The sequence below is a fragment of the Cuculus canorus genome, chromosome 1 (genome assembly GCF_017976375.1).
Source record: "Cuculus canorus isolate bCucCan1 chromosome 1, bCucCan1.pri, whole genome shotgun sequence".
In the NCBI taxonomy this organism is placed as follows: Eukaryota; Metazoa; Chordata; class Aves; order Cuculiformes; family Cuculidae; genus Cuculus; species Cuculus canorus.
Genome location: NC_071401.1, coordinates 163,654,069 through 163,677,894, shown reverse-complemented (window position 1 = coordinate 163,677,894; position 23,826 = coordinate 163,654,069). Strand labels below are relative to the sequence as shown.

General features: G+C 36.6%; 1 protein-coding gene across 10 annotated transcripts in view; it reads left to right on the top strand.

Annotated features, from left to right (window-relative positions):
- The window catches only part of PPFIA2 (PTPRF interacting protein alpha 2), a 321,457-nt gene that overhangs the window by 146,429 nt on the left and 151,202 nt on the right, over positions 1–23,826 (top strand). For 7 of the 10 annotated variants that reach the window (XM_054080066.1, XM_054080025.1, XM_054080047.1 and 4 more), the window contains one exon: positions 14,084–14,146. The exons of the other annotated variants lie outside the window; for them this stretch is intronic. In XM_054080066.1, coding sequence (XP_053936041.1) covers positions 14,084–14,146 — 63 coding nt within the window. The remainder of the gene's footprint in view (positions 1–14,083; positions 14,147–23,826) is intronic. 10 annotated transcript variants of the gene reach the window in all.

Genomic DNA, 23,826 nt, shown 5'->3' with positions numbered 1-23,826 from the left:
ATTACAAATTATCAGCAATCAATAGCAATCAATAGTAGCAGCAACCAATTGTAGCAGCTCCCAATAATAGTAGTGATCAAATATATACACTATTTAATGTAATGTTATATTTAATGTAATATTATAAGTTACCACAAACTTATTACTACTGATGTAAACTTATCAATAATACAACAAAAAAATATTCTTCTAATAGATGACTTATATGTATATGTATGGTAACAAGCACAGGAAACATATTCTGGAAGGTGCCAAACCACACCAAAAGGGAGGACTGACCCACCTCAGAAGGGGACCCAAACATCCCAGGACTGGGAATACAAAATGAACTGACTCCGATTTTATTTTTCCAGACTGTTTACCTGTTCTTGTATTAGAGCTGCCAATGGTAGTTAACACTTCTTACTTTGTCAAGATGTTTTCCCCTTTTTCCAGACTACTTTTCATGCTTTCAGAAAATGAGTTACCATTATAGTTCAATGGTTTTGCACGTATCAACGGAATCTCAGGATGTCTCTGATTTCTATGTACCAGCTGTACCTCAAAGATGCCAGCTGTGCTTCTCAAGGATGCTTCTGGTTCACAGGCCTAGTTCCCATGCTTACAGCTGCCAGGCTGGCAGGCATGTTTTCTGGCAGTATTTCTGATAGACGAGATTAAGGTTCAAAAATATTTTGTGAGCTTCATCCTGTGGACATTCACCTGAGCAGTAGCAGACTTGGGTTCATATCCACGTTCTGAAAATGGTAGAGAAGAAATTTGACATGAGTGTCCTTCTTGTCCGAGTCTCCAAGATATACTGTGCGTTGGTGTGAGGTTCTCTGTCTTATACTTAAAATGCTCTTGATAATTAAGACAGAAGTAAATGAGAGATACTCTTGCAGGCTGACAGTGAAGGACAGGAGATAGGCAGATTTAGTCCCTGACTGCTAACTAAACTCCCACTGGAATGTCAGGTACACATCTTTTTGTTTTGAATAATAATATAGTAGTTCTTAACAGGACTTCAAATGTATAGAAATTTTTAACGATTAACAGCAAGACCAAACTGTGAGTATACATATGTGGAACTGAAGAAGATGCATAATGCCATAAACTCTCCTGCATGTAAAACATTTTATTCTCCATTTCACTGAGGTGATGGTTGAAAAAGAGTATGTTTTCAAAACAGATTGAAATCATAGCTATGGATTAATTCCCGCCTTATATGTAGGAGCATTGGGGTACTTCTCTTACTATATGTTATTTAATTATTCAGTATCACTTAGGGTTGCAAAATATCTTGAAATGTTTTTTTCCTTGTAGATGATTATTACTGATGAAATCATTATTGTTTTTGAGATAACTGGATGAATAAAACCATAGAGCTGTCAAAATTTTTTCAAGAGAGGCAGAGCTGTTGATAAAGAGTGGGATTCTGAGCTTGAAAAGATGGTACTTCCATTAAGATTGTGTGACACTCATAGCTAAGACTATCAGATGAACGCATACATTGATACAGTGTATATGTCTTTGTTCCACAACAAGTGTTGTGTTAATGATTAAAACTGCCACACTTCTGAGTCTTATATTGTTAACCATGTCTTCTGCCAGTGTTAATCATGTATTCCTCTGATGCACACAAGTGCATAAGCCAAGCCGTTGCCTGGAGATAATACTAGTTAGAATACACGTGGTGAAGTTCTTTGTAGGTTTCTTTCTTTATATTGTTGAAAGATAGTATTCTGTATTTAAAACATTATTTAGTTAATCGCAATATTGAATAGCAAAACAAAGTATTGACTAAATGTCATCTTTTTTGTAACCGCTTCTTTCCTGAGTTTATTTCCTGTGACAACTGCTACCATTCTAAGTAATAGTTCTAATTTCAAAAATTGTGGTGGCACATTTTAATTAATGTCGAGCACTAAAGTGCAAGCAAAAAACAAATGGAAAGAAGTTAGGAATTAATCATGCTGTGAAGTCTTGGGGGTGGGTGGATGGCTGGATGGATTGATAGATGGATGTGAGAAATAGTTAACAAGTGCATCCTAAAAAACACCTTTTCCATGTACACAAAAGTTATAATGATTAGAGAAATATACCTTCAAATCAGTTATTACTAACTGAAGATACCTCTTAGTTACATAAATTACTTCATTGCACAAAGCAATACCAGTAAGACTAGCTAACTGACGAGCTCTTTGCAGCATTGAGGCCTATATAGAACTGTTCCCCTTTGAGATATTCTCTTATAGTCTGAGGCAACTTGCTTGGGAAACACTATCAGATGTAAGTTTTGGAATGTGACTTCCCCGTGCCCAACCAGCACTTTGATTTTCCACTTCTGAGAAAGTCATGCTATGGGTCTTCCGAGGTTATGGACTCGGCAACTGTCCTTCGGTTACCAACAGAAACCTCAGGAGAATAAACCATTTCCCATCCTCCCTTCCCCTACCAAATGCATGAGTTGTTTTCACTGCTTTTAAGATATTCTTTTAAGTCATCCCTGTGAGTTAGTCTAGCCAGAACAACTGTTTATACACACAGTTATCTTGTGGTACGTGCAAGTTAATGCAACTTAGTTTAGACCACAATGAAAAAAAAAGTTACTTGAATCATTTCATGTTCTACTTTGTCAAATTACTTTGCATTTTCCACAGACCAAGAACAGCAGTCAGTCTACAGTGTCTCCTTTGGTAAATTACTATCATCTGCATATTTGCAATTATAATGCTTTCTGCAGTATCTTAATACATATGAGACATATTTCCTTTTATGTTTGATGTGGAATTGTGATGTTGCCAATTACATTAAAGTTAGCCTTTGAACTCCATTTGCAGCTGACATACAGTACATCTTGTAGAAGGATTTAATATTGAGTGAAGTTGGGGGGTCTGAATATTCCCAAGCTGGAATAAGTTTGCTACAGTTAAAACCCATGGCAATGTAAGGCATACTGTGTTTTATTTCCTGTAGAAAATATCTCTGTTAACATTATTCAGCAGTCTAGATATTCTCTCTGCCTCTGTTTGTATCCTTTACAAATAGCAACTCATTTGTATTTTGCTTGAAATGAGAACACAGCTCGGTTTCCTCTGATAGAAATGTGGTAAACTTTAGTGCCAACTAGAAAATCCAGTGTATTTGGCACCCGCTATAGTCTTCCTTTCCTGTGCTTGCACGTGGGCAGTGATGAGGCAGCAGTGGTGAGGAAGCAGCTTATCAAAGCAATGTATTGTGTTTTGCCAAGAAAAATGGAATTAAGTAACAAAATGCCTTGTCTATGCTTGGCATTGATTAGGAGGCAAGTCTGGCAGCTTTTTGGCTAAGAGAGAGGACTGTGCTCTATTCAAACTATCTAACTTTAGGCAATTCACTCAAATGTTAAGAATCACTTTTGAAGCTACCTGCCATTCTCACTCATAGGTGAGTTTTTAACTTCAAGTACTCTGGATTACATTTAATTTAGATAAGATCCTTAAAAAAAAAATCACTTTCAGCTTTCTTGGCATGGGTTCTGGATCATAGTTGCTCTTCCTTGACTCATGCTCTCTCTCAATTTCTTTTCCATAGGACTGGTCTTTTAACTGATCAGGGTATTTTGATCCCTTTTTCCCATTTGCTAGAAAACTTACCCTATTAATAAGACTAAGATCTTCATTATCACAGAATCATGGAATCACAGGATCATTTAGTTTGGAATAGACCTTTAAGATTATTGAGTCCAACCATAAACCTAAAACCACGAAGCCCACCACTGAACCATGTCCCTATACCTCCAGGGATAGTGACTCAACCACTTCCCTGGGTATGATGGCTGGCTTTATTATGGTTTAAATTTTGATTTTTTACAGAAATCAACAAGATACCTCTGTTTTTCAAATGAGATTACTTCTTATATTGGCATTCGTCTATATCTGCTGTTGTGATGTACTCAAAAAGATTGGGTTTGTCTGTATCTATAGTCTTTTATGTTGCTGTGTGAGTAACTCTGAGAAAATATATAGCAAATATTTACCCAGTGATGCTTTGATGCTAATTCATTGACTTGTTTGAGTAAGTGTTGCCAGGGTAATGTTTTACTCTTTTTGTTATATTCTTTTCATTTTAGTCAGTGAAGTGTGTGCTCTTGAAATTAGCATTTTAAGTTGTGCTAAGTTTTAGTTTTATATGGGCATAATAATAATTTTTATACTGTAAATCCTAGTGCTTTGCTAGATAGAATAGCTCTATGCAGAGGTAGATATAAGGAAACGTTTTCTTCCCTGGACCACTCCTTGGGCACTGGTGCAGCATCAGGGACCTGCAGCTCCATAGCAAAGGAAAACAGCTTTGTAGCCATGCCCAGCTGTCTTGCTTACTTTTCTTAAGTCTCTTGGTGTACATAAAATCTAAGGACCGATTTTCAGCAGATTTTCAACATCCGTTTTCATTAAAAAGGCAGATTTCTTCCAACGTATTCTATTAGGAAATTTGGTCTGATTTATGCTTACAAGCAGCTGAAGGGAATATTACATGTGGAGAACATAAACTACTTGAAGAAAAGTTCTCAAAGCCTATTTTTTTCTTGAATCATTTTACATTTGGGCTTTCAGTCAGTGTGGTCTTGAGTTGTAAAGCAGTGTCAAAAATGACAATTGAAAAAGAATTTTAAAAACTTTTGTGAATATTAAGTCTTTTTCTCTTCACTTGAAAATACTGATATTTAATTTGGATGAAATTGTTTCAGTTCTTTCCTTTACAATTAGAATTTAATTTAATTTTGAATATGCTCTTCTTAATAATATGTTTAATGAAAGCTTTTGTGGAAACACTAAGTAATCTCCCTCTCCTATCTAAGCAAGTTATCAAATGTAGAAATCTGCATTTGACATATAATTAACAGAGAGGAATAACCGTGTTTATGTGCATTTCATCCTAAAATAGATCCTTAAATAGGTCACATTAGTTTTGGTTTTATTGTGATGATGTAAATTTTTGGGTGGGTTTTCTTTTAGCTCCCTGGACTATGTGGGTGAATACAGTATTTCCCTGCCCTAGTGCAATACAAGAGATGAAATTATATTTGAGGGCTAATGCAAACAGTCTTTTTTTCTGTCACATAGGCAGAAGATACTACTTTTCAGATTCTTTCAGGAAAGAGTGAAGAGGAGGCTTCTGTTTTGCCTCTTTTCCACTGACAGCTTCGTTATTTTCAGTGGAAGTGCCTCCACCTCCTCTCCACTGTTATCCTTCACCTTTGGGCTGTCTTTCCAAGGTTCAGTTTCTCTGCCTGTGTCTGCCACTGCTTGTGGTTTTTTTAGCGGTCATTAATGTGGAGCTGAACTGATTTCTGACATCTGGCAGATGCCCAAAGCTTACAAACAGCTGAGAAAAAGACCAAGGTCTTGTTTATTTTTACTGCTGCATGGCAGCATCATAAGAAACCTTAGTTCCTGAAACTGTGTGTAAATCGTGAATGTTTCACTGCACTGCTGTATATTTGGATACCTTTTGGTATCTCAAAGAACTGGGGGAGTATTTAAAGAAAACTACTGCTGCTGAAGTTTGTGGCTTAAGGTCCTATACTTGCCAGGAAAAGAAAATGAAACAAAACCAGCTAAAAGCATACAACAAATGTACATGTATCTCAAGCATACATTGTTTATGCACACATGAAATATTCCCTTATGCTTTTGTTTCAGAGAAGAAAAATTCTCGGAGTTATACTTGCATCGTGTCTAACAAACATGGTGGCAAGTTATAACGTAAATTAATTTAAATAATAATTGCTGTTAAACAGCAGGAATGCATGTGATGGTCATGACCTATTCAGTACCTATGCATAACATTGTACAGTCATCTGTGAGACAAAGAAGGGAAGAGACAGATTGCTTGTAAGCTGGCCCAACAGAATAGCATTAAATCCCCCAGGAATTAGCATTGTCATATGCCTGTATTTTTATAAGCAATTTCTTCTCTAGAAGGATAGACATTTAAAACAAACCACCAAACTAAGAAGAATTCTATTAGAACACTTTGCAGACTGCAGTATCTGTGTGTCTGTACAGGTTTTTCTCTTAGGGGACAGACTATGAGAAAAAGCAGCCTGCTACGTTTGCCATACTTACTGGGCTTATAGAACGAGGTTAGAGTTACAAAAGTGGTGTTTAACTGGTATAAAAATAGAAAATAGAGTATAAAATTCTTTTTGTGTGATCTAAGATTGACAGTGATAATCTCAATGGACCTGTTGTTGCTGGAATTAGAATGGGCAGGGCATTAATCAAAAAACATATTCCTCTTGCATCATCAGGCAAGAGAGGGAGTGTTTCCATATAATTTATATTTTCCTCCTTAACTCTCTCCAGCTATATACTTTTAAACACAAAGGTTTCTTTTATTCTTCTACAGCCAAAAAAGATTGATCAGAAATAAAGTCTCTTAATCACTGTATATCCAAATGCCAAAGGGAAAACCACCATAAATTAAAAGAAGCATTTTATTTGTTCAGGATGTCTTTGCAAAATGTATTTGAATCAAAGGGAGAGGAGAAAATCCTTTTCATGTAGTATTTCCTCAGTTAATGTTAAAGACACCTATCTTAGTAGCAATTACCAACTGATGATATCTAAGATTGAAACTTGTGGCTTGAGAGGCTAGTAACTGTACATATCAAAGATATTCAAGACAACTTTCAGCTATACACTCGATTTATGCATGGTTATTATATTTTACTGTGTATTCACATCCTTCATGCTTAATATTTAATGTACTGTCCAAGAACTGTTAAATGTGTCCTTTCCTATGTCCCCTGTCTCTGAGATGTGTTGTAGTGTCTGGAGTCGGGGATGTGGTCAAAGCCAACCTTGCTCTTGTTTTGTCCCTGTGGTGGCTGAAGGCTGAGTTAGTTTTCTCCACTAATTTGCTCTGGGTTTGTGTGGGTCTTTTGACATGGGTGCACTGAACTCAGCGGTTTGATGGGGGTATAGCCAGTCCTTCATGACTGGCTCCCCTGACTGCAGAGGACGGACTGTGCAAACTCCTTTTTTATTCTGCACTGTAGGACTTTCAGGAGAGACATTATTTTCCTTTTCCTTTGTAAAAGGAATAAAACAGTAGCTTTCTACTTTTTTGTCTGAAGAGAGAACTTCTCCTGTCCTTATATACATTTTCTCACTTTTCCTAGAAAGGAGTTACTGGCCTACGTTTAAGGTCAGGCAAGTTAGGGGTTCATAAACCTACGTCGCATAGAAGGTACAAGTTCACAGGTGACAGAGCAAGCACTGGTTTGCAGAGGGGGCCCAGTAGGAAGTTTCCAGACAGACTTCAGAAACTTTAAATTAATACAAGTTGTTTTGTTATACTGTTATGGTTCTCTTTTGAATATGAATAATATGGAGGATAAACCATTACTGAAGCTTAGCTATCTAAGGTTGCAATTTCCAGACAGACTTATGTTGAAGACTGTTTTTGAAGGATGAGTTTGCAGTTGGTCAAAATAGCTCAGTCTATATTCTGATTATTTGGCTTGGTGAGACTATTCCAACTTATTAGGCACAGCACAAATTCTTTTATGTATTTGAATGCACAGTTAAATGATAAAGGTGTGCTTAGTGCCCTTGGAGAGTACCCTATCAAATTCATGCTTTCCAAAGTAAATGCACAAGCTAGAAATAGAAAAACACAGATATCTTCTTTTAAGATTCAATTAGCTTGCCCTCAATGTTGATGATGTTTGAGAATTTATAGTGGTGGGAATTTTTTTTACGGTTTTCCACTTACCTAGTCATGAAGCCAGATGACATGGTGTTTAAATTGGAAATATAAGCACTGATTGCCTTCTTCAGGGAAAAAGAAATTCACCTCTTACCTAGTGGGAATGCTTAGTTGCAAAATTCCTCAAGACGATCTTCTGAGTTTTTCATCATTACACACACTCACGCTGTGAGGTTTATTTTTAGTTGTTCTGTTACTGGAAAATGACCAAAAAAAAGGAGCTTAACTTAGCCTTTATGCTATATTCTCACTGGAAATATACATAATGAATGTTGTAAAAACACTGTTGTGAACCTGAATGCTGCCTGTTTGCGGCTTAAAGTACCCTGATAAGTTCATGGAAAATGAGTACCGAGAAGATCGGCATGATCACAAGCCCCAATAAAGGATTCTGAGCTTTATCCCTTACCATCTTACCTCCTTTTTGCACATATTAATCAAGAGTTGAAATATATTCTTCTGGGCCTCCCCAATGTACACCGAGTGGGTTGTTTGTTTACTTTTATAGAGAATAGGCATCTCCCAGAGTTCTCCATAGCCCAAACAGAGCAGAATATCTCTTGGGAGTGCAAGAAGGTACTGTATTCTGCACCCATCCAAGGGTACATTTTCTTTTCCCTCATCCCAGTTCCAGGAGATTAAAGGGCAAATTTTCCCCCTTTTTGCAGGAAACTTCAGACAATGGCACATGCATTCAGGGAAATGAGAGAAATATTTATTACCACAAAATAAAACCATGATTCACTCTCCTGTTTTTTCCCTACATAGAAACCTAAGGGCTGAAACAGGAACAGGCATTGAATAGGCTTCACCTGGCTTTTGCAGGGCAAGCAATGTTCTATGCTGTTGCTGAAAATGATTTAGACCTGCTTTTGGCTCTGCTGTCTTCTGTACTCATACAGAAAGAATGAGACACCAGGAAGCAAAATTTTCAAATTAGAAAAAGTATGATTCACTGTATTTTGAATGTGTTTTCAGAATTTTGGCTTCGTTTTGCCTTTGAGAAAGCCCTGATAGCTGCTGTGATCCTTGTCTTGATTTTGCAATTTCTCTCTCTGACAAGACCTGTGTGTTTTTTGAAACCTGTATGGGCTCTTCAGGTGCACTCAAGCTCTATCTAACCTGAATCTGTCAGAGGACTGATCTCCTGAGACCATGTGCAAGTTTAGCCTCTGTCAACGCATCTTCCAGAACTACCTTTGTCTTACTGCAGAGCAGTATGCAGACACGTGGACTGCTGGATCTTCCACACAGCCTGGGCTTTGGTGACAAGAAAGAGTGTTACTGTAGGTTGGAGGCAGGTCTGGCAGCTGGGTGATTAGAAGAGCAGGATTTCAGGTTGTGCAGGAAAGCACTGTAGGTGTATTTGGTTGGTGGGGTTTTTTTGGTTAGGTTGTTGTTTTTTTTTTCTTTCATTATCTTTGTTGCCTTCCTTCCTTCCTTCCTTCCTTCCTTCCTTCCTTCCTTCCTTCCTTCCTTCCTTCCTTCCTTCCTTCCTTCCTTCCTTCCTTCCTTCCTTCCTTCCTTCCTTCCTCCTTTCCTTCCTTCCTCCCTTCCTCCCTTGATGTCAATAGCATGACTTGGAACTGGACCTGGAATATAAATATCAGACTCTTTGTGCTTCATTAGACACAGCAAAAGAGTATTCAGCGTGATTTCCACAGACCTATTTTGAAAACCAATTAGCGTATCATTCCAATACATTCGTACAGTTTCATATTTTTATATCAAATGAGCATGCGCTTTGTTTTCTACATTTGTCATGCAAAAAAAATCTAATTGTTTGAAAAGACTTTATAGAAAGTGAGTTCTACAATTAGGCAAGGAAATATTTTTGGTTTTGACTGAGAACTATTCAGACAGTTACTTTCTAGGCTATTTTTATTAAATATATTTTTAATGATGGAATATATGCCTGAATTATTTCTGTGCCTCCGTACAACACAGAGGCTTGATCTTGAGTGACTTTAATGGCTACATGGACTCACACAGATTCTGTGATCACTGTTCTGAATCTTCATTTGCTATAAAAAAATTCTCCTAAGTTCAATACATTTAAAACAATATTTCGTAGTGTATATGTAAGAGATTATTTTAATCCTGGTGATTTTCAGCATTCGCATCTCAAAAGATTTTTAAAATGATTAATCAATCAATAATTAGACAGTTCAGTCACTTTACTACAGGTAAACAAATAAATATGAATATTATTATCTCTTTACACATACACCACTTTAGGATACCTTTAGCTGAAGCCACTTTCTCTGACCGAAAGCACAGAATAGACAGTGATTTTAACTACGATATATTCTTGAAATATTGTGCTTATGTATTGTAGAAGTGTTCATTTCGGGTTTAGCTTGTTTTTTTTCTTCAGCTAATAAACTAAAAAATAGAATAATTTCTACAGGTATGGCTTCAGAAAGTAGGTAGTGGGTCTGTTCCTTTTGGGCTTTTTGTCTTGAGGACTGTTCAGATAGCATGACCTCAGTTAACTCCCCCACAAAGAGATGACACATAAGGGAAGAAACAGTTCTCTGACATTGCCAAGTTTCACAAATTAGTGTGAGTAAATAAAACTTTCAATAGACTAAAACACCTAGATAATATTTTGGAATGTGGTGAGTGATATAAGACCGGACACTACAAAATTCTTGTCAACAAAAACCAATATTGCCCTGAAAGTGAATATTTTTTATTATTTATTTCCAAGAACAGCATTATATTTTTCTACTAAGTAGGTTCAACCAACTTACACCTGATACTTACATTGTAGAATTTGAAAAATCAGGAAAGATTCTGCACTGGTTTCTTCAGTCCGTCAACAAATTAGATTTATTCAGTGAATATCTTTGAATTTGCCAGCAGCTTTGGATACCACTGATTATAAAACTGATTATTTTATATCTTTATTTTGGACATGGCCTTAAAATGATGTATTGCTCATATCATAACTGAGAGCAAGATTTTCTGCTTAACCAGAGCTTTGACTGGACACTTGCTAGGAAGGCTGGGATTATAACCGTACTGGTATTTAAGAAAATATGTCTTGTTTCATGTGATCTGAACAGCAAGGTCACTTGAAAGCCTAGTGTAGGTGATCAGTTAAAGAAAATGCAGTTGCTACAAGGTGTAAGCTCAGTTTTCATGAATTTTCACCTATTTCTCATTGGTTAATATACAGAATTAGCTAAGACTTTGTTTAATTTTAGTGCTTCCACGGAAGCTTGAAACTATAGTCTCGTATATCCTTTGTCACTCTTTCCATCTAGTTGTAAAACACAGGCCACTTTGGTGTATGTATGGGACATTATTCGTGATTGTTGTCTGATGTGGTCTTGGAAATTCCACGAGCTATATCTGGGCTGTATATGTACCCAAAGGGCTTTTCATAGGTGATGCATTTTCTGAAAATGCTTTCAGATGTGCCACAGCCTCACTTGAATGTTTTGTGTGTGGAAACCCAAAAGAGAGCAAAGGAGACAGGAAACATTTCTAAGGCAATTATTGAGGATACAGTTTAAGAATCTGTCCCTGCACATGAGGTTCACCATTCAGCTACTATCTCAGCAGGTAGTAGATGAAGTACTCATTGCAAGCAAGAATATATGCACATTCTAGGGCTTCAGTTTCACAATTTTCTCTCCCTGACGACACTATTTTCTCCTCTGATAAATTTTAATGCTTATGCATTTTCTCAAGAAGGAAGACCAAACTGTAACAGAAAGTTTCATGAATATTAATTCTAATAGTATTTTGTATCCAGCAACTACAATCTAAGTAGATGCTATAATATTAAATGCATTCCTGAATGGAATAAATATTTTATCAACATGCCTGAGATGGGAATTGCTGCATTACTTACACTGTGTAACTCATTCATGGAGTTTGTATCTCAAATGATTGCCAGTAAAATCTTCTTGAAAATCCAACATATTTGCCTTAACATATATAGTTTGAAGACAACTTTAAAATGCACAAATTTTATACTGTTTAGTGAGTATTTTTCTTTCCTTTCCCTTCTCTTACACTTGACATTTCAGGTACCATGAGTCCATTTGGATAGAAAATTACCATGGCTGTAAGGAAATAGCCTTACAGCATTGAAATATCAGGGATCACTCATTTCCAATTATGCAAAGTTTCCCTTAGTAAGCCTGAAGACTGAAAATAATAGACCTTAAACCTATCAGCTGCTGGAATTGAAAACTGTCAATTTTATACCTTTCAGCAGTAAACCTTTAATCCCAGTTCTACAAGAGGAAAGAGGAGGAAAACTTTACAAGATAATTTGAAAAATTGGACTGAAGTTACTCAGAGATCACTACTGTTAACAGTGATGGACAGCAAAGATTGATTAGTCAATGGAGCTCAGATGCAGCAGTCAAAAGTATACAGTAGATCTACCATTTCATGCAAAAGTGCAAAATTATCAGAAAGCACATATGAGTTGTATGTAAATTTAAAAATGTGAAAAATGGTGGAAACTATTTACACATTAATTCGGGTACATTTGTTTCAACCTTTTTTCAGTAGTTGTATATGTATGAATACTGAGATTCATTTTAAGAAGGATAACTATTAATATTATTGAATAAAGATGTATGAGATTGAAATAATGAATGTTTAAAGTGTATAATGTGTATGTTTTCTTGTGCTGAGATATTTTTTATTTAAAACAGTGCCATGTTGACATAATGTGGGCTGTGTTTTCCTTGCAAAACTCAAGAGCAACAGTGATGTTAAAGATCTGTCTAAACATGATAAATGAAGTGAACATGAAGTTGCTTTGCCTAGAAAAGCAACTTTTCTTTTCAAAAGTAGCTATTTTGTATGAAGCGGAATCTCCTCAAAAAAAGAAAACAGATAAAAAGAAATTATAAAAATGTTTTCAAATATTTAAGAGTGTAAATCCAAAGGGAAATCTTAAGGACTTGCCAGCATACATGGAGAGTTTTGCTTAAAACTCAACATTTACTCTTTTGTAAACACTAACAGCATAATTCTCCTTTAAAGCACTGGAAGTTAAAGATTTTCAAATATTTAAAAACTTACTCAAATCACAATGTGAAGTTTATTGGCAATGTATTTTGTAGAGAGAGGAGCATGGATACATGCATGTAGCTGTTATAAAATATATTGATAATGTGCACATTTTTGTCTACTGCAAATGTAAGTCACAATATGCAGTGACGCTTAAATTCCTTGTCAGTTATGATAGTAAAATCATTATAAAACACATCTTGCAATGTATTGTATTTTCTCAATGTTATATTATGGTATTGGAAATACTCGAATCCAAAGATACTGTCTTTTTGTCAGTTCTGAATACCAGCCTTACTGAATTGTGTTGGTAAATCATCAGAGAAATAAAGCTTAGGTCAATATTTACTTTGACAGACCGCAAAGCTCAACTATAATTAGCATGGATATTGTATGTATTGTTACATATGCTCACAACAGTGGAAAAGAAATTCCTTCCAGATTTAGTCTAGAACTGCTGTTCTGGTGTTGGTTTGTTGTTTGTTTGTTATTTGAATAGCAGTCAGGACAGATTGAACCAGAGATTCAAAAAGTATTTCTAGAACTTTTTTGAATTTTATTGTGTAAGTTTCCTCTGAAGCAAGTTTTGAGATCTGGAGAAACGTCATCTGAATGTCAAATTGCCTACTAGTCAGGGTTTTTCTAAAGACGGATATTATATGTTGGGCTCTGCAAATATAAATTTAAAAGTCTTGAAAAAGAAAAAATAGAGTTTAATGCTAAATGCATTTTTCAGATAGCTGAAGGGACTTCCAGATTTTTTAACTGCACATAACATTTTTCCTACTATTTTTCCAGTCTTGTGATGGTTTTGTGCAACAGAGAAGTCTGAAACAGAATGAAAAAATTATCAATTTAATAGGTAAATTCTACTAAATAATTTAATAGGTTTTCTCCTTTTGAAGTTTTGATCTGGGGCAGAAGATTCTACTTTTTTTCAAATCTCACAAACAAGTAAACCTCTTGCTTTATGTAGGGACCTCAGATTAAAGTTAGCCATGGAGCTATGATTATCTGTAGCTATTTGACTGACAGTGCTTCAGAATTCACCTTTGTGAATGCAGTACAGAACACTGAAGACACTATTTGATCGTTCTCAGTGCTTCATGAGCCAGAAGATGTAACAATACCTTCAATTTTTTTGTGTGAATTTCAGTTGAGCCACAATTTTGTTCTCTTAGATGAGCTTGCTTGAATGATAATAACATTCATCTTGTTATCGTGGTGTAATTTAAATATACTGTAGCACTGTACCAAATTCTGTTCCATTCAGCGGAATCTCTGTTGCCCCCTTTTTCAGATGACGGTTGCTGCTGGTACGAGCATTGAGAATAACATTCAAAGGACCATATCCTGCCCTAATGTATGTTCAAAATGTCTTGGATTTTTGTGTAAATTTAATGTGAAGCTTCCTTATGTGAATTTGATATTTACTTGCCCACAGAAGCTTGTGCGTCTTGAGGTTACTTCACATCATATACTCCAGGGTCAATGAATATTGTACTACAAGTGAGATCTCAGTATATAAAACTTACTGAATTACTTTCCTGGTTTTCTCTATGGTTTGAGGGGGCCGTCTATTAAAGAGAATGATAATATATTCTCAATTCCTTCTATGTTTACCTTGCTTCCCACCCAGCTCAATGCCACTGTCAGTTGAAATCAGTAGAACAGCAATAGGCAAAGTGAGGAAAGCAAGGAGAGGCTCTATTTATTCTACTTGACCTCATTTTAAATTGGATTTTGATATAAAGATGTGTAATGCTACATTTAGAAAGAAAGTAATTTCATTTTTCTTGCTTAAACAAATAGATCCCATGACTTAAAATAGAATAGGGAGGAGTTATTATTGCTTATAAAAGGTAGAATAAGAAATCTATTTTGTTAACAAAAGAAGCAAATTATTCACTTGTAGTATAATAGGTCATTTATCTTTTCATACTAAAACTATCCAGATAATGGAAAGTCATTGGGCAAAATTGAACTTTTATACAGAAATGGGGAAATATTAATGAGAAATTGGGATGTACCACTGAGAAAATACTTTGGCTCTGCATTACATCAAAGCTATATGTTATCATGTAATTTATTTTGCAGCCAAAGATGATCATATTTATAGGGGAACTGGCAGAAGGAGTTGTGGATAAAGATTTCCATTATCTTAAGTTCTTTTGAGATATAACAAATAATCAAAGTTCAAGCAAAATATAGTTAAATAACTAAAGAGCTAAGAGGAAAAATACTGTGATTTAATATTGGGAAGCAGTTAGTTCATCCTCCCTATGCAGGAAAGAAATCCAGCATCTTAAAACAAACTTCTTTTCTGGAAAGATTGTGCTCTTAGAGGAATACAGAGAAATCCTTTATACTGCATAACTAGAAGACACTGCATCTGACTATCTGAATCATTACAGACTCCTTAATTTATTCCTTAAATGGACTGATATTGTAAATTCTTGGCTATGATTTGGACCATTCAATAACAATTCCAAGAATCTGCATAAAATGCAGAGAAAAAAGCTTCCTCAATGCATAATATGTGATTAATCTCCCATCTCTTCTGGGTTTTTAACACGACTTTAACTTCTCCAAGGCAATTTAAGTATTTCAGTCTGCAAATAATACTATTTTTAATGAAAGATTGTAAGGTGAAAATAATTATATGACAGAATTTACAAGCATGGAAAATGATTTCACATTCAGCTATAATAGTCTGTCTCATTATTTCAAAATTATTTGGGGTCTTCTATTATAATTTCTTTTCTTGAAAAGTACATTAATACAGACTCAAAATAGATGCTTTCTTAAAAGAATGAAACAAACCAACAACTCGGTTACTTTTTATTATTTGGATTATATCCATTATCATTTAAATCAGTATGCAATTAATTAACTGCTATCGGACAAGAATATCCTTATTCTTGCCTTTAGAGATCACAAGTAATTGTAAACTACATTTCTTAATTATCCCTCATTTTCAAGACTTCTGCAAGAATTTTTCTTTCACCCAAAAGAAATAAATCAACCTCCCCAAGAAAAGAGATAAAACTTGGAATTCATTAAATGCTCTTCTAACTCTATCTCCTGTTTGTTTTTTTTTTTTGTCTAAAGTTTAGTGTTGAATTTAATATTGTTGCCTTTGCTCTAGAGACAGTGGAGCTCAGAGTCGGTTTTACCGGTTGGTTTTCTGAAGGCATCAGTCTTTCTCTGTTGACTAAAAAGAGGACCTAAAATGCCATCTTGGCTCAGATATCTTGCTTATAGGTGACTAAGATTAAGATTAAGTAATACAAACCCTGTTTCCCCAATTTAAGATGATGTTTAGGACAAGAGTTACCTCACCTAACTGTAGCCTTCAGTTTTATCAGATTTTTTAATTTGTAATTAATAATGAACGAAAGTCCTGTTAGATACAATGAATCCTGTTCAGCGCAGAATATAATTCCTGCCAACATTTACATTTCATCCAAAAGCACAAAACGTGCGGCAAGAGTAGAGAGTGGATATCTGCACTCACTCTTTCACCGAGCATCTTGCGAGGAGAATAGGAAGGGAAGGCAGTTCTGCTTTCCAACTACCTCTCTTAGCCCAGCATCTTCCTGGCGCACAGTAACAGTTGCAAGAGGAGATCCAGCTTCGGTTTAGAAAAATACTGTAACTGAAAAGAGTCATCCCAAACTTGATGAATAATTGCAAAGTGTTTTTTTCATTCCAGAATCTTCTAGTTTCCTGATGACTGGAAACTGTTTATGTAGTCATTCATTACTGAATAAAACTTGGCTCTTTAGAGTTTTTCACAAGCTCAATTTTATATTATGACTAATTGTTCTTATGCTAATTAGAAAAAAAATTGCTAAAGGAACAACTTAATGAACTTTGTAATATATGAGAAAGAAAATTAATTAAATCATTTCTATTATGCCATTGAATTCCAAAATCACAATTACCTGTGAACCATAGTTTTAATAAGTGGCATTAAGTCTGTTGAATATACAGCCAAAACCATTTGAATGCATAGTAACTTTTCAGTTACTGTGACACATTATTCTCAAGTGTTTTCTGATTTCTTGTAATTACTGTAAGTTGCACAAATTTGTATTTCTGCCTTTTGAAAAGGGATAGCTGTGGAGGATGCTTCTCAGAAGCAGAATGTTCAGGTTTGCACAGGTTAAGTATTTTAATTACATGGCATTAATTATACAGTTATATTTAATTGTAGAATTTAGTGATTTAGTAAAAAAAGTCACAATAGATAGATTTGGCTTTTCTGACTCTTGAACTCAGACCTAAAATATTTTCTTAAAGTACTCGTCTGGAAGGAAAGTTTGAGATGCTAAAACTGCACAGATAACAAAGACTGTTCATGAGACGGATATGCTAAAATGTTTTAAAAGGCTCTATCAAGTCTGAATTATATCTCCTCGGATTATTAATAACAAATGTAGGCAGGTTTTTAAATAGAGTGCATAGTACATCATTTTGCTTAACAGAAATATACTACAAGGCTTGTAATTAAACTTAAAAAAAACCCCTAAAATATATTCAAAATTGAGAACTCGGACATTAAGATGATTTTCAAGTTACAATTTTGTGGTTAGCTTCCCACAAACTAAAAATTCTAACTTGCATGCTGTTGGTTTCTAAAGTTTACACCTCCACAGTCGTCATTGTAGGCTTCAACTTACCTTTATTCTCACATAAACTTTCTGTTTTCTATTTCTCATTATTATAAATTGTTTACACAACAGAAGCTGAGAGAAGAAATTGATATTACGTACAATAGTAGTACACTTTATTCCCTTCTCTTACATATTCTTTAGTGGGATAATAAGAGACACTTAACCGCTAGGTTAGCTGTCTTTCATGCAAGATATCCTAAATCTCGATTGTTACTATCTATATATATTATTTTTATAGATTAGTCTTTAAACAACCATTACAATTGCTGTATACTTTGAAAACACTATTTCTGGATAAGAAGTAATTTCTGTGGAGATAGTCTTAAAGTAGACATGAGTTCTGGATTGACATTATGGATGGATATAGAGTCATTTAGACAGAACAGCCTATCATACTTCGATATTTCAATACCATTACTTGATGTCTGGGAAGAGTGAAAGATAGCGTAAAGATAGGACACTTTGTATGCAGATCCAGTTGCTTTTATTGCATGACCTTGAGCTTCTGCAAAATGGCAGTATTAATACTCATTTTTCCTACAGCTCTTTAAGGTCTACAGTAAAAATGTAAACAACAAAAGATACAAAGATACAAAAAAGAATACTGACAAGTATTGAACACACTGTGTTTTCTTGATTTGAAACAGCAGAACTTAAGTCTGTAGTTTATTAGATCAAAATTCCTTTATATAACAAATGAAACTACACTTCATATGACTGGAAAGAAAACTAATTATTTAATTTTAATCAAGTGTAAAACAAACGCATTTTGTTATCGTACCATTAGCTATTCTAGTACTCTTTCATACAAGAGCCACTTTGTTCTGCCTAAACAGATACATAACTCCAGGAATTCTTCATGAAGCTAGTTACAAGTTTCAAAGAAACTCCTTTGAAAATGTGGGGCTTTTAAAGTCCAGTATATCTGAATGAGGCTGGTTTGTTTTTGTTAATTACATAGCTTAATATGTGTAAACTTTTAACATCAGTGGTTTTATCTTATGGCTTTAGACAAGATATAGAGCATATATATGTAGTTCTGTAAGAAAACAGAAATTTGTGTATATTTTATCAAATCTGAGTGTTGTGTGGCATCTTATAAAACTGCTGTTTTCCATTTGTCAGCAATTCTAATTGTTTACAGCATTTCAAAAGGTGGGGATGATTACAGTAAGGGGGGAGAGAGAGGGAAAGCAATATATAGATACCTTAAAATATCAGTGTATTTATTTTTTTCCCAAATGAGAATGAAGCTGTACTTCCTGTGCTTTCCACATATTTTTTTTTATCTAACAAAGATTAAATACATTTTGTTTTCATAAGTGTGTTCATGTGAATAAGCTAGGCATTTTTTATTCCTTAAGATTAAGCTAAATGCCTTTATTCTCAGGTAAGCTGAAGCAGAGATCTTTTTTTATCCTCGGAACATTTTTGAGATATAGAGGAAGAAATAACTCAGTAGTTCAATGTCTTCAGGAGTTACTTCATTAACAAACTCACAAACAGAAAAGCAACTTCAGTTCATTCTCACTGCCAATGACTGTGCAGTCTTATCTTTTGAGTATGACGCTAATCTTTTGGCCCTCATCATCTGTTTCCCTGCCACAGGGCCAGCGAATCTCACTGTGCAGCTCAGGATTTTTGCCTCTGCTCCGGATTTGGCGACAGGCAATTAGCTGGCAGTCTGGCCAGTTGTGCCAAGTGTGTTAAGTCCTAAGGTAGAAAGAGCTAGCAGTGATGTGCTGCAACTGGGGAGATAGAGCACTGAAAAATGTACATATTATCAACAGCGTGGTGTCTTGATCCTCAAGTATGTGACTGCACACTCATTGTAATGCTCTTACATGCACAGCATCAGTGTCCCAAAAGAGCTTTGCAGGCACGCCACCACTTTTCCATGGCATTTAAACTGACACAGGCCCAATACATTGATTCCAATCATTTGAGAGACTGAAAATTGCAAAATGGAAATCAGGGATTAGGATTTGTAGCAGTGTTAGCATGGGGTTTGCAAGGAACAATGGTCAGATGGTACCTAAGTTGTTCCACACTCTTTTGATATTTATACATACACTGGAAATGAACCTGGTACTGTATTGTTAGCTCTGTTTTCAACCACGGCACGCTTGTTTGTTTTATCCTTGCAGAGGAAACAACTTTAAAATCAGTACCAATCAATATCATGATGGTGAGTTTTATATGAAATATATCTTGCCTGGATTCACAGAAACTAGCTGTCGATGGACGGCTTTACTGATCAGATCTACTGGAGTGAAATACACAGGGCTCTTAAGCCAGGCATTTTTTCTCTGTGGCTCACGAGAGGCTTGATTGTTGTTGTGGGCTGACCTTGGCCAGCAGCCAAATGACTGCCCCACTGCTCCCTTATTCCCTCTCTTCAACAGGACGGAAGGATAAAATAGGATGAGAAAGCTCATAGGTTGAGATAAAGATGAGGAGATCACATACCAGCTACCACATGGGTAAAACAGACACTTGGGGAAAGCTAGTTTAATTTACTAGACGTGGATAGCGAGAAACAGAGACAAAAAATTAAAATCACACCTCCTGCATAAGCCCACATTTTTTCCCAATGTCACCTTCACCCCTTCACTCCCAAATCCTCCATCCTCTCCCCACCCCAAGAAGCACAGTGGGAAGGGGAATGACACTTAGGGTAAGTTCATAACAGCTCCTCTTATCTGCTGCTTCTTACTCACACTTTCCTCTTCTGTGGAGTAAGATCCTCTGTGGGCTGCAGTGTGCATCTTCACGAACTCTTATTCTACTGGGGTATTTCAACCACACTGACATCTGATGGAAAAGTAGCACAGCAAGCTTAACACAATCCAGGAGACTCCTAGAGTGTTTAGAAGATAATTTCTTAACACAGGTAACAGACCCCCAGCCCAACAGGATGCAATACTGGACCAGATGGACACCAATGCAAGTGAGCTCATCAGCAGCATCAAGATTGGAGGCAGTCTGGGCTGCAGCAATCAGACATTGGTGGAGTACAAGGTACTGAGGCATATGGGACATATAAGGAGTCTGGACCCTAAATTTTAAGGAAAGTAAACTTCCAGCTCTTCAAGGGGCTAGCCAGTAGGACCCCCTGAAACATGGTCCTCTGGGACAAGGAAGCAAAACAGAGCTAGCAAATATTTATGAATGCTTTCCATCGAGCATAAGAGTGTGCAGGCCCCAGATGTAGGACATCAGACAAGGAAGGGAAGAGACCAACGTGGCTGAGTCGAGACGTGATGTTCAAACTGAAGAGCAAGAGGGAAGTGCACAGGCAGTGCAAACAGGGACAGGGAACCTGCGAAGAGTATCGAGATGCTGCCCAGTTGTGTAGGGATCAGGTCAGCAAGGTCAAGGTGCAGCTGAATCTGAACTTGGCAAGAGAAGTAAAGACTAACAAGAAGGGCTTCTACAGGAATGTCAATCAGAAAAGGAATGTTAAAGAAAGCATATCCCCACTGATGGTTGAAAATGGTGACCTCGTATTGACAGACGAGGAGAAGGCTTATGTAGTCTACAACTTTTTTGCCTCAGTCTTCACTGACAACTGCTCTCCTTACCCCTCCTGGGTCAATGGACAACAACTGGGGACCAGGGGGTGAACCCCCTCCCAGTGTAGGGGAGGATCAGGTTCGTGACCACCCAAGAAACCTGAACATACATAAGTCCATAGGACCTGATGAGATGCATCCCAGAGTCCTGACAGAATTGGCTGATTTGGTTGCCAAACCACTCTCTATGATATTTGAAAAAGACGTGGAAGTCAGATGTCCCTGGTGACTGGAACAAGAGCAACAGTGTGCCCACTCTTAAAATAGGAGAAAAGCTGACCCTGAGAGCTATGGACCTGTCAGCCTCACTTCTGTGCCTGGGAAGATGATGGTACAGATCCTCCTAGAAGCTGTGCTAAACCCCATGAAGGACAGGGAAGAGATTAGAGGCAGCCAGCATGGCTTCAAAAGCAGCAAGTCCTGTCTGACCAAGCTAGTGGCTTTCTATGATGGGGTAACCACATCAGTGGACATGGAAAAAAACACAGATGTGATCTATCTGGACTTCTGTAAAGCCTTTGCAGCAGTGCCCCACAATATCCTTCTCTCTAAATTGGAGAGATATGGGTTTGAAGAGTGGACTGTTCAGTGGATATGGAATTGTTTGGAGGGTTGCATTCAGAGAGTAGTGGTCAACAGCTTGATATCCAGATGGAGATCTGTGACAAGTTGTGTCTCTCAGGGTTCAGTATTGGGACCAGTGCTGTTTGATATTTTCATCAATTATATAGTCAGTGAGATTGAGCGCACCCTTGGCAAGTTTGCAGATGACACCAACCTGAGTGGTGCAGTTGCCATACTGGAAGGACAGGATGTCATCGAGAGGGACCTGGACAAGCTGGAGAAGTGGGCCTGTGTGAGCTTTATGAGATTCAACAAGGCCAAGTGCAAAGTCCTTCACCTTTGTTTGGTGTTAGGGCAATCTGTGGGTTCAATACAGGATGCAGGGTGATGTATTTGAGAGTAAACCTGCAGAGAAGTTGGGGATGCTGATTGGTGAGAAACTCGAAATGTGCTGACAATGCTTGTTCACAGCACAGAAGGCCAACCGTATCTTGGGCTGCATGAAGAGAGGAGTGGCCAGCAGATCAAGGGAGGTGATTCTACCTCTCTGCTCTGCTCTCATGAGACCCCACTGGGAGTATTGTGTCCAGTTCTGGAATCCCCAACATAAAAAGTATATGGAACTGTTACAAGGGGGCCAAAGGAGGGCCACAAAGATGATTAGAAGTCTGGAGCACCTCTGCTTTGAAGACAGTCTGAGAGGGTTGGGGTGTATCAGCCTGGAGAATAGAAGGCTGCGGGGAGACCTTATGATGGCATTTCAGTACCTGAAAGCACAGTACCAGTCAACCATCCCTTTGCTGTACCACCTTACTCTGGTCCAAATGTTACTGCTGACAGTTTCCTGAACATTTATTATACTGAGCTAAAAGGGCTGGAAAGAGATCTTGACTCTTTGCTGTAGCCATTACCAGGCTTAGTTCTCATCCCTTTCTAATAAAATAATCCCAGTTTCATTCAGTTTCAAGGAGCTGTATGCACTTTGACATCACTGTAAATCCAAACGAAGTTTGCATTCCAGCATCTTTACAAAATAACTCACCAAACACAAAAGCAGCAAATGTCAAGCCTGTCTCCCAACCAATGAAACACTGGGAGAAACTGTACTTGAAAAATTCTAGTGTACTTCTTGGCAAATATGAGCCTAAATGTATTTAGAAAATCCTTTAAATTTGTATTTATCTGTCTTTACCACACGGGTGTAAAGTATTGTGATTTTGTTAGCATTACAATGTAAAGTCATTTTTAGTCTGAATAGACATGGATAATTGTCACTCACTATGATCAATGAAAGTCTGTGATAAAATGCTCACTGACTCTCATCTGAGACTAGGATTTAGATTACTTGGGATATCGAGCAGTTTCTCAGTCCAAACTTTGGGTCTTTTTTAAATACTGTGTGGTTATAAGCTGATATTTTAACTGAATGGAAATATCTGACTAAATATCTTCAGCTGTAATTTTAGTAAAAAAGTATTAACCCTAATTACTTGCAACTTGACCAGTGCATCAAATCACAGACAATTTTTTTGGCAGTAACACTTCTCTTATCAGTAACACTAGTCTTGCTTTGGTTACCTGTAAATTTTTAGAGCTACTAAAATTTTTAACTGAGTCCTGGCAGTTGAAATAGTTGGTTATTGTGAAAAGAACATTATTCCACATTTACAATACTTCTAAATCTCCTAAAAGATGGGATCTCCCTGAACAGCAGGACATGTCACTCCCAGTGTGTCTAGAAACAGGTTCACATTTCTGTTCTAAAATTTTTCTGCACTACAGACTTGGAAAGTTATATTAAGTGAGGTTTTGCTCTAGGTAAGTAAGGGAAGAGGGATTTAAGAGAGCGGCATGAATGTCCTAACTCTTCAGGACCAGGACCTGTGGAAAAGGATCAGCTCAGATTCAGTTTGTTTTTATGTTTATATCTCAAGGAATCCTTCAATTAAACTGAGAAAAACTTGAAATCTTATTTTCATGGGATTTTAATTAACAACAGCAGCAACTTACATTTTTTTCCTTCTTCCTATTATATTGAAATAGTTGACGGCAAAGACTATCACTTTATAAAGAAATCAGATTATTTTTTTTCATGATAATACTAAAATGTGCTAAAATGTACTTAATACACTTTTGGAATCAGTGTCCACTAGGTTTTAATTGTTTAAATATACTAAACGGATCATTCAAAGTCTCAAAATGGGATTACTCAAAATCTTAATAAT